This window comes from Rissa tridactyla, chromosome 7 (assembly GCF_028500815.1).
Source record: "Rissa tridactyla isolate bRisTri1 chromosome 7, bRisTri1.patW.cur.20221130, whole genome shotgun sequence".
In the NCBI taxonomy this organism is placed as follows: domain Eukaryota; kingdom Metazoa; phylum Chordata; class Aves; order Charadriiformes; family Laridae; genus Rissa; species Rissa tridactyla.
The window spans coordinates 56,739,020-56,750,824 of record NC_071472.1 but is presented as its reverse complement, the minus strand read 5'-3'; the positions used below and the strand labels follow the sequence as shown (position 1 = coordinate 56,750,824).

Sequence of the window (11,805 nt, the reverse complement as noted above, 5' to 3'; positions counted from 1 at the left end):
ATTCTCCTTTCAGGATAATACATGCTGCATGCACGTGTATTCAGGCACTGTTGATGGATGACGCATCAAAAGAGTTCTGCCATTTCAGCACTGAATTTGGAATTCATTTTATCCTAGATCTATCCTGTGTTCTCAACAGACAGACTACAATATAAACAGTTTGCATGTTGGGACAGATGCGTTTTAAAACTCGTTTAGGCTCAGCTCTGCCTATCCACCTGCCACACATCCCTATCAATATTGTTGCACCCTCAATAAATACTTGTTCCATGTTTGGTTAACTACAAAACCACCGTGGATAAGTGAGGAGTCACAGCCTACACAGGGGCTGCAGCACTTTAGGAGACTGTGCTCCAGAGAAACACACATTGCAACTGGTTTGCAGAAACATATCACAAAATCTGTCATCAGACTCTCTACAACAATTCTTATGAATAGCCTTTCTTACTGTCCTTTGGGTGCTTATCAACAGCAATCCTGTACGTACAGTGATAGAATTAATGCTAGCCAGAAAAATTGTATCTTATCTAGAGGCTGGTACTTCCTAAGAGCATAACAACTGTTTAACTTGGCAAGAAACTAAAGCATGTCTGGTGCACTGTACTGACAGACCTTTATGATCAGCAGTGCTGTATGCAGCTGCAGTATTTCACTGTCTCACGCTGGGCTCTGCTGAGTACTGCAGTAAGTTAAATCCAAAGACTAACATATTAAGTTTGAGGTGTTACAGGAACAATGTATTCATCCGGTACGCGTGCTACAAACAGTCTGAATACCGAAAGAAAATGCCAACTGCCTCACTCTCATATGCCATGCAATTGTGCTGTTGTTTAATTTTCTACTCTCCCTCCACCAGAGGCAAAGTTAATCCACAGTTAACTCAGCCACACATGTAAAGGCTGCAGACCACTTAAAATTCACTCTTAGGTAACACTAATCCTAAAACCACTAGGAACCATGTACAGCAAACCTATGTATGCAAAACAAGATTAAAGCACTGACCAGCCTGCCTACATAAAACCTCAGATATGAGACTGCACTTTGCATAACGGAAACTTCACCCTCCAGAGTTTTAAAGCCTTATGAGAAATGCAGCGAACTCCACCACTGTCAGGCCACAGGCTGAACCAGTTCCACAGGCTGAAGGCAACACTCTCATCTGCAAACATTCATCTGCCAACCTCAAAACCCCAAGTAACAGGCACTTACAATAACATTGCAATGCAAATGAGGAAGTCACTCCCTTAGAAGAGCATCACTGCTCACACAGGGCTTCAAATACAATCAATTCCAAGTTCCTGCCTTGCACCAATCTTAAATTAGAAACACTTCCCAATGAATCAGAGCCCAGACTGAAGGGCATATCCTCTGCTGACTAAGCCAACACAAATGTCATTGATTATGTGGAGCATAAGCAGCGCTTAAAGATACATTAAGGCCCCAGTACCTACTGTAGTTTAAAATTAGCAGTGATACCCAAATTCTAACAGTTGCACCAGAGCCACTCCCTTCCATTATAACGGCTACTTACAGTATTCTGTGATGTATCTTTTATTGTTTTCCTTTTACAGGGGGAAATACAGAACACTTTCTTTCTTCTTTCACAAGAAGAAACAAAGGCTTAAACTCCTCGAGTGCAAAGATACTACTGTTTTTATTAATACCTTAACACTTAACGAGTCAGCAGGGCAGGAAAAGCAGCCAGACTCCGCCCAGCCGAGCACCAGCCGCCCGGCCGCGAGCGACCCCCGGCCTCACCGCCAGCCCCCCTCAGCAGAGCCCCAGCCCCGCCGCCCCAGGGCCCGGCCTGCCACCCCTTGCCACCCCTCAGCCGCCTCAGAGAGCTACCGAGGCAGCCAGGCCCAGCGGCGGAGCGCCCACCCCTGGGCAGGTCGGGCCGGGAGCGTGGGGGAGGGCCGCCGGCCTCCGCCGTCCCGCCCTACGAGGCGGGCCCGGGAGCGCGGCCCTCCCCTCACGGAGGCGGCAGGGAGACAGGGGCCGGGCCAGGCCAGCCACCGCCGCGATGGAGATGGAGGCGGCGGAGGACGAGAGGGCCGGGCCCGCGGCAGGCGAGAAGCGGGCACCTGCCGACCCGCCGGGGGCCGCTGGTGCCGGCGGCGGCCATTACGAGCTGCCCTGGTGAGCGGGGGGGGGGGCGGCGCGGCCTAGCGGGGAAGCGCGCATGGCCCCAGGAGTCCGCGAGATGGAGCCGGAGGCGGGAGGAAGGGCCGAGGGCGCGCGGCCATTGGTGGAGAGCGCAGCGGGAGGCGGGACAATAGCCTATGGAGTGAGAGAGGGGCGGGGCGCGCTAGTGGCGGGAAGGCGGGGGCGCGCGCCGCGCCATGGGGCCTGTAGGCGCCTCCGCTGAGGGGATGGCGTAGGCCTGGCCCTGCGGGGCGGCTCCGTCCCCGGGTAGGTTCCGGTGCTTAGTGCCTTCCCCCCGTGCTTACAGAGCTGCAGGAGCTGTGTCCGACTGGGAGGTGGGGGCTCCTGGCAGCGGTGAGGGCTCTGCCTGCACCCGGGCCTGTGAGGTGGGAGGGGACACCGGGCAGCCTGGGGTGGAAAGCACGGAGTCCCTGTGGGGTCCAGACAGAGTCAGCCCTGCTTGTGTTAATCACAGAGATGAGACAAGGCACAGCCTCACACTTGAGGTTCCCAGTGCACAGGGCAACATCTCCCCTTTGCTTTGATAGCAGACTGAGCCACCGGACTGCTCAGTTGAGCTTTTTTTTTCTCAGAATGATGGAATCATGAATTGTCCAGGTCAGAATGGACCTTTAAGATCATTGAGTCCAACCATTAACCCAACACTGCCAAAGCCACCACTACCCCACGTCCCTCAGCACCACGTCTGCCCATGTTTTAAATCCCTCCAGGGTTTGCAACTCCACCACTGCCCTGGGCAGCCTGTTCCAAGGCTTAATAACCTTTTTGGTGAACACATTGCTCCTAATATCCATCGTTAAACCCCCCTGGCGCAACTCGAGGCCGTTTCCCCTTGTCCCATGGCCTGTTCCCTGGGGGAAGAGCCCGACCCCCCCTGGCTGCCCCCTCCTTTCAGGGAGCTGCGGAGAGCGAGAAGGTCTCCCCTCAGCCTCCTCCAGGCCGAACACCCCCAGCGCCCTCAGCCGCTCCTCACCAGACTTGAGCTCCAGGCCCCTCACCAGCTCCGTTGCCCTTCTCTGGACACGCTCCAGCCCCGCAGTGTCTTTCTTATTGTGAGGGGCCCAAAACTGGACACAGCCCTCGAGGTGGGGCCTCACCAGTGCCCAGTACAGGGGACCATCACTGCCCCGGTCCTGCTGGCCACGCTGTTCCTGACACAGGCCAGGATGCTGTTGGCCTTCTTGGCCACCTGGGCACACTGCTGGCTCGCGTTCAGCCGGCTGTCAACCAACACCCCCGGGTCCTTTTCCACCAGGCAGCTCCCCAGCCGCTCTGCCCCAAGCTTCTGACACTGCAGGGGACTCTTGTGACCCAAGTGCAGGACCTGGTACTTGGCCTTGGTGAACCTCATACCACTGGCCTTCTTCCTTTTCCTTTTTTATGATAATAGAAGTAAAACAACTTTTTAGGAATTAGTGTTGTGGAATGCTGTGCTTAGCAGTGAGGGGGTCCCTGCAGCGTCACTTAAGTCACTAAAGACTCATCAAGTCATCTTTGTCCCATGCTATCTTAATGTAATCCTCCCTTTCTGTCAGTGCAAAGCACTATTAAAGTTTTACTAGATGTGCTGAACTGTGTGGGGTTTTGCTTTTACAGGGTGGAAAAATACAGACCCATGAAACTATGTGAAATAGTTGGAAATGAAGATACTGTAAGCAGGTTGGAGGTGTGTAGCTGTCCCTTTCGTTTTTTAGGGGTTAGCTCAAAAAACATAATTCTGCACAGATCCACAGACTAGTAAAAGCACTTTTGTATTTTTACATCCATATTTGAGTATGTGGGAAAAAAAAATCTGATTTACTTAAGAAATCATGCGTTTTCAGGATATGTTTGAGTGGTGTTCTAAGGAAATATGCCTTTGTGAATTGGGATATTGCTTAAATTGGCTCTGTTTTGATACAACTTAGAAAATCTGTGGCTGTTATAATAATATTGTCTCAATGAATAAATATCATTTATATAACAACAGAAAAAAACATAAATATAATGTTTTTCTGGAAGAAAAATAGTTTCCTTAACGAAATTATTTTGTAAACACAGTATTTGTTAACAGAAAGTTTATACTAGCAAACATATAACAGATGCAAAGGAAAGGCAAGAATAGTAAAGACCTGTTGGATTAAGTGCTTTTAAGATTCTCCATATTATTTTAGGGACTGACTTCTTATGGTTCAATTAAAAAAAAAAGCAAAAGCAGCAAAGTCCAAAATAATGAAAGCAGCAGGGAAGAAAAGAACAGGTTAGCTCTGTTTCTCATGCTTAAAATAAAATAGAATTGGAAACTATTTGTTCCCACTATTTTCTTATTTAATTTTATTATTGTTCTTTCTTAGGTCTTTGCAAAAGAGGGGAACGTACCGAATATTATAATAGCTGTAAGTATTACTGTGTTGTACTGTATTTCACTGTGTTCACTGTGTTGGTCCTGGCTTCTGAAATCTAGCCACAGTAGCCTCCCAGAATAGATTTGCATTGTGCCTGAATGTATTGGTAAGAGAGATATTGATTGTATGGTCACGGAGCAATGTTCTTGGGAAAATACACAAGAAATAAACAAGCTTCTGGTAAAAACTTACTTGCCCCTTAGGTGCCAATTGAGGCACAACTTGTGCTTCTCCCTGCAGCATTTCTCTCCGGTTAGAGATGGCATCCTGAACTCCTCTAGTCTGATGTTCTCTCTATAGATCCTCTGTTGCAGCTGTTTTTCATGACTGGGAAGCACTGTAGAGAGTACAACTTAGAACATGACATTAAGCTTACCAGCAATTGCTCATTTTTCATTTTCAGGGTCCCCCCGGAACAGGTAAAACCACCAGTATCCTCTGCTTGGCTCGTGCTCTGCTTGGTCCTGCATTAAAGGATGCTGTTTTGGAGCTGAATGCCTCAAATGACAGGTGAGAATGAATAAACCTTACTCAACTTTTAATGAAGAAGCACGTGTACATGTTTATTTTTAGTTCAACTCGGGCTGGCTTAATAGGCTTAATGCTTTATGAAGCTCTCTAATACTTATTTTAATGCAGTTTTTCCAGCTAGAAGTTAGGCAATCTTTGGTGTCCACCTATCAACATAGGTATTATTACTTGATGTTTTATACACTTGATGATAGATACTTTCATGTACAAAACCAGAAACAGATGGAGTGCAGAATCCATAATGGCGCTATTTTCTCGAATTTACTTTGAAGAGTTAAGTTTCCTGCATTCATGAAGATCCTCCTAAGAATGAAAAGTGAGCACAGTGTTTGTAATGAAATTCTTCAGTGCTTAGGAAAAAAGTGAAGTGGTAGAAATTAGGGCTATAAAGGCAGATGAGGATTAAAATACAGGATAAGGGTGTTAGGTAGGTAGAGGACACTGACTCTACCCCAAGGACCAGGCACTAAGGGCTAATTATGTTTCCCAAGTTCTGTAGCAGACCTGTCCTGAATTATTCTGAGGACATTTCCTAGGGAGTTGTTTATGAGTACAATACATTTTACCTGCCTTTGTTAATATCAGTTATAGAAGAGCTATAGAATCACAATGTTCTTTATCTAAACGGAACAAAAAAGTAAAATTCTTTATTTTTAAAAGGAAGTCTTTGTTGGAACTCTGTCTAGGAAAGAGTCCATGTTGTACTAAAATGGTGCAGTTTATCCCACTGTTTTTCTTAAACCATTCTGAGTTATAGCTGTGGCTGTGGCTGTGTGAAGCACTAGCAAAATAGCAAAGCAGCCTTAAATGCTTCTGCCTTTGCTCATTTATTACCCCTTCCTTTTGCCAAACATAAGTCCTTTTATGCTGGTACTGTAAGTGAGATTACCGAGATATATATATATACTGATACTGTTAAATTATTTTTTCAAAACCTCCAAAAATGAGGAGTATTGGTGTTTAAATCTGAGTCAGTTGGGCAGCCTGGCTTATAACATGGCTTCACAACAGTTATCCTGGCACAGCTGAAGGGGCAGGAACAAACAGCAGGAGAATAGGGAGCTCAGGAGCACTTCAGCCACTGTGGCTGATGAATAAATTCTATTATGTAGTTTCACCCAACTGATCATTATTGTTCCAGAGGCATTGATGTTGTGAGAAACAAAATCAAAATGTTTGCCCAGCAAAAGGTCACACTTCCAAAAGGTCGGCATAAAATAATCATCCTTGATGAAGCAGACAGGTACGTTGTTTTTTTCTTGACCTCGGCTACTATGTGAAATGCGTTCTATCAGTCTGTGGAGCTGCTGTCTTGGACAGTCTTAGATGTTTCTATCAGGCTACCAAAATTAATTTGGTAGGAAATAAATATTCATTGAACACTGTTCTTATGAGATTACACATATCAAGCAGAGATCATTGCTTCAAAGATGCTAAATATTGGGGTGAAAGACTTGGAGATTTAGCTGGTTATGAAATATTATCTTCCAGTTTACTGGTTCTTTCTCTTGGAAAGGAGTCTGGCTTATGTAGACAATTTCACTGGATGAAAACAGCACATTTACTCCATCTGTATACAAGTAGTAGTATTCTTAGCAGTATTCTTCAGAGTATTAATGGTTTAATTTTGTGTGTTAATTTTATGGATTAAAATGATGTTAAATTTATGGTCTTGGTGACCTGCATTGTGGGGTGATTTGTTCAAATGACTAGAAAAATCTACTTAGTTTACCAGGCCAGAATATCAAGTAATTTACAAAGCACTGTCTAATATCAGTAAACTCTGAAGCTTGTCTAAAAATAGGTATTAGGCTGCACCTATAAGTCAGTGAAGGGCAAAATCTGTCCTAACTCCTTTTCTCCCTCAGCATGACAGATGGAGCACAGCAAGCATTGAGAAGAACAATGGAAATTTATTCCAAAACAACGCGCTTCGCACTTGCGTGCAATGCCTCTGATAAAATCATAGGTAAAGTGCTGGTAGTCCCTGGGCATTTTTGTCATCTGTTCTCCATACTGTTGGCTAACCTCCAAGGCAGTTTGCAGAAATACCTCATTCTCTTGTTGCAAGAAACCATGGTACTTCTGAAAAATCAAACCACCTTTACATCCAGCTAATAAAAGAAAAGTATATTTGTGTAGCTGGTGAACCTTCTGAACAGCTGTTTTTGATGGCTAGCGCTATGCGCGACTGCAGAAGCAGATTTCTCATACTTTGGTCTTAATCTCCATCCAACTCTGCTACTGTTTAAGACGTTTGATGTTTTGTATAATGGGTATTGAACGCCTTTTGTTGTCCTGCTTTCTGAAACATAAAAGTAATACATTGTACACCTTTGGACTTTTCTTATTTAGCAATGATAAACATAGAAATTCAGAAAACCAGGAGAACAGAAGAAGCTGAGCTTCATATATATTTGTACATATCTGGGAAAACTCAAGTAGCACATTTGGGCTCAAGTGAAGGACTGTAACAATTGTACATTTATGTGTATAATAAGGAAATTCTATATTCTGTCTGGGGCTGATGTGTTCTTTTTCTTTACAAGAAAACAAATGAAGAATTGGAAGCTGAGATAGCTTCTTCCAAGATGAAAACAAATGGTGGCTTTTTGAGGAAAGAGGGAAATGCTAATTTCGCATCTCTGTCCTCAGAACCTATTCAATCCCGGTGTGCAGTGCTGCGTTACACCAAGCTGACAGATGCACAAATCCTTGCAAGGCTGCTGAAAATTGTTGAGAAAGAGGATGTACCGTATACAGATGATGGACTAGAAGCCATTATCTTCACAGCCCAAGGAGATATGAGACAGGTAAAAAAAAGAAAGGCAGTGAAACAAAGGGTTCTGTTTAAAGCAAAAAAATCCTTGAATTGTGGCTCTCGAGGATTTATCTTTGGAGAGGTAAAGCAAAGGGGATGTGACCTGTGGCACAAGAGTAACTAAGCTATTTGGTTTCGTGAGGTTTTAAGGTAGATCTGCTCCTTAAAAGTGAATTGGTGGCAACTGGATCCAGAATCCAGAACTGGTGGGAGGAAACAAAGTCTGCATACATTTACGGTTTACTCTGTTGCTTAATTGAGAACTGCTTATTTAGCATCATTTTCTGAAAAGTCTGTTTCATCCTGAGGAGGGGAGTGCAAAGTAGACCACTTCAGAAAATAAACGAAGTCTTATTTTTTCTTTCACAGGCATTAAACAACTTACAGTCTACATATTCTGGATTTGGCTTTATAAACAGTGAAAATGTCTTTAAGGTTAGTAATAGTGTAAAACAGCAATGCTGGAAGTTTAGCACTACAGCTTTGTAAGACCTTTGGTCAGATATCTAAGCCTATGAAAGTGCTTTGCCAGTTTGCAAACAGCGCTATGTATGTAGCAATTACAGCATTAGCGGGTAAAAAGGTGCACGTGCCTTTTGAAAAAGGAGAGAGCCCTCGCAGTTCCCAGTGGCACGTCTGAGACTTTATGGCTTTCCAGCTTTCTCAAAGCACTTGAATCACATAACTGCTGGGAAATTTCACAGTGATAACTTTTGAATCTATTACTTGGGTGTTCTCATTTCTTGCTATTGAGTCTGCCATGGCAGGGTAGCTGTGTTACCAGAAAAGTCACATTACTTAAAATTTAATCTGTATTATGGAATGCGTCTGATTCAGTACTGCAACTGTATAGAAGTTTGGTGAAAACACCAGGGGTTTAATGCAGAGTCTTCTAATATTTTGAAGTATAATATTTCTCTTTGATACAGGTATGTGACGAGCCTCACCCTCTGCTTGTGAAAGAAATGATACAACACTGCATAAATGCAAATATTGATGAAGCGTACAAGGTTGGTTTTCCTGTGTTGTGTCTGCATAGATAAGGCGCTTTTTCTCTACAGAAGTCTTACTTGTTTTGAAGAATTCACAGTATGTGTTGTTTTTTTAAGATAAGGGCAATACCATGTAGTTGACAAATTAAATCCTTTTTATGTAGGGGTTTGTTCAGATGAATAAGCCGACAAGCAAAAAAGCAAGTTGTGTTGAAATTACTTGCTAAACAATTGAGGTTAAATCATTTGATAAATGGTACATGCAGTCCCAGTAGTTACATACTGCTGTTCCAAAAGTGAATACGCTTGACTCACCTGGTAAGTTTTGCAGATAAATGTAGGATTATTCTTGCCTGCACAGATTCTTGCCCACCTGTGGCGACTTGGATACTCTCCTGAAGATGTGATTGGCAACATCTTCCGTGTGTGTAAAACCTTTCAAATGCCAGAATATCTGAAACTGGAATTTATCAAGGTTAGTACTAACCTAGCTTCTGGTAGGGTCTTTTGGGCCTTTTTAAGAAGAGGATGTGACCCCTAATACAGGGGCAGCCTCAGGGTTTTCTCTTTGAAATTTGCTGTGTATTAGTGCAAAAAAGTATTTCTTAACTTCTTATTACTGCTTCCTTTCCCACTCTGCATCATCGGTTTGTCAATAAGAATGGTCACTTGAAGTTAAAGTTCAGCCACCCACAGAGGTGCCAAAAGTCACTCGAGTTATCAACTAGAATTAGTAACAAACGTAATGCTGGCTGAATTTATTATTTACATCAAAGCCTCAAATAACTCCTTGAGAACTTTCTTCAAGCACGTACTTCCAATATATAGTAAAATATTAAATTATATTAACAACCAGTTGACAAATGGTAATCTGGTGTAATGGAATCAATCTTCAGATTTAAAACTTGTCCTCAAATATATGCACCTTGCTCCTTACAAAGGAAGTGGGGAAATACAGGCTTTGATTTTTAAAAAAGAAGATAAAAAACCATTCTAGTTGGTCTACATGAGAAGGTAGGCTTCTCTAAAGTTCAAGCAACTCTGGAGTTGGTCTCTTAGCAGTAAGGGCCATGTTCGATTTAGTCAGTCATACTATATGTAGGCTGCGGGAGAAAACAGGAGCTTTTACAATGTCTTTATCACCAGGAAATCGGGTACACCCATATGAAGATAGCAGAAGGTGTGAACTCACTTTTACAAATGGCCGGACTGCTGGCCAGGCTGTGTCAGAAGACGGCAGCCCCTGCGGCCAGTTAGCTGTCTCACCAGCAGACGCCCGCGTTCCGGAAGGTGAGGGCTCGGTGGGCCGGGACAGCAGCTCCCTGTGTCCCCAGTGCTGCCTGCAAACAGCCTGTTCCCTTGGGTTTGCTAAATGGTGGAAAACTAACCAGGTTCTATTGTAAAAATGGTTTGTACTTTTTTTATTTAGACCAATAAAGCTTTAAAATCTACTTTAACCCAAGAACTCTCGCCTGTTGTATAACTGAGAAGAGAGGCCTGTGACAGTCCAGGGCAATAAGGTCTGTCTACTGCACTCAACAAAACTGCTCATGTCAGTGGCACCGAGACCTAACGATAGGAGAAACAAAAATTGAATCCTGTTGTTAGCCTGGTCATGACTGGTGGTCTTACCAAGACCAAGAAAGAAATTTTTTTTGCACAAAATAAGGCATTTAATGAAGTTATAATTGAGACGTGCTGAGCAGGTGCCACACCTGGGTGCTGTTAATGTGCTGTTGGTAAGGAAGATATTTTCACCAAACATACACAGGAGAAATATTATACATTTCTTAATGGTGCCAGCTATTTATTTTGGATATTTCTTTTAAAATTTAACAAATTGTGGGATGCTCTACATTTGAGTTCCCTTTTCTGTTCTTGCTGTCCAGGTTAGGTAATGTCATTTTACTATAGTTTAAGCATACCAAAAAGCTACAGCATCATGCTTTCCTGTCTGTTCAGCTTTGGAAACCACCTTGCCAGTGCGGATGAGCAACAGAGTGTGAAATGCAGAGTGAAAGCAAATATAAATTGAATTTGACCACCTCCATATCAGAGGTGAGATACGTGTCTCCAAGCAGAGCTATCTGAATCTAATGAAGCACATTCTGATTATAGCAGTCAAACAAAGCAGGGTAGAGGTACAAGTTATGGCGCCTGCACTTCACCCTCCCCATTCTGATGAAGTTTTCTTCCCCAAGTATTCAGCTGCCCACACCGCAGCGGTCTTGGTGCCAAATTCATCTTCACTGTCAGCAAAAGCCGGCTGCAGTCTAAAGACTGGCCCTTGCACTGGTTACAACCTTCATCTCTCTGACTTGGCCACCGGGGTAACAAGTTTGAGCAGCAAGAGTTCGTAGCACCATAAATTGCCCCATGAAGGCTTTCTGCTGCTCCTCGGACAGAGTTTTAACTCGAAGTGTGGGACAGCAAGTTAAGTGACAGCTAAAGCACAGACACGTTTGAGCTCGCTCCCAAATGGAATAAAGCAAACGGCTCTTAGAATAGTGGTTGTAATACTCAAAAGTATATTCTTCCTTCACTAGATATGTATCAAACTTACCTTTTGATTCCCAGCCAGGGAATTGTCACTACTAGCAAACATTGTTAAATATATGATTATTATTAAGGGGCTTAAGCTGCTGAATTCTCTATGGACACAGCGTGACAGCTTTTGTCCCTAAAAGCTTAAATAAGGCCCATTTAAAGAGCAGGTTAATTTTGCTTTGGCTGTACATCCCATCCCTACTCTGGTTTTGCTTTCTAGTTGAGCATGTTCAGGGCTGAGGGGGGAAGGAAGAGGTGTTACAGCGGGGGTGTCACAGAATAGCACACACCGTGTTAGGAGAGCTCAGGCTGGTCCGTACCCCCCTGGATGTACCTACCTGTGCTTTGGGGTGCTGATGCCAGT

At 43.8% G+C, this 11,805-nt stretch overlaps 1 protein-coding gene across 1 annotated transcript; it reads left to right on the top strand.

Annotated features, from left to right (window-relative positions):
- Positions 1-1,945: 1,945 nt before the first annotated feature.
- Positions 1,946-10,351, top strand: RFC2 (replication factor C subunit 2). The gene is made up of 11 exons (XM_054210203.1): positions 1,946-2,139; positions 3,763-3,832; positions 4,500-4,541; positions 4,954-5,060; positions 6,223-6,324; positions 6,950-7,050; positions 7,737-7,894; positions 8,272-8,337; positions 8,832-8,912; positions 9,256-9,369; positions 10,041-10,351. The coding sequence occupies exons 1-11, from the start codon at positions 2,024-2,026 to the stop codon at positions 10,149-10,151; spliced, it is 1,068 nt and encodes a 355-aa protein (XP_054066178.1). The 5' UTR covers positions 1,946-2,023; the 3' UTR covers positions 10,152-10,351.
- Positions 10,352-11,805: the final 1,454 nt, after the last annotated feature.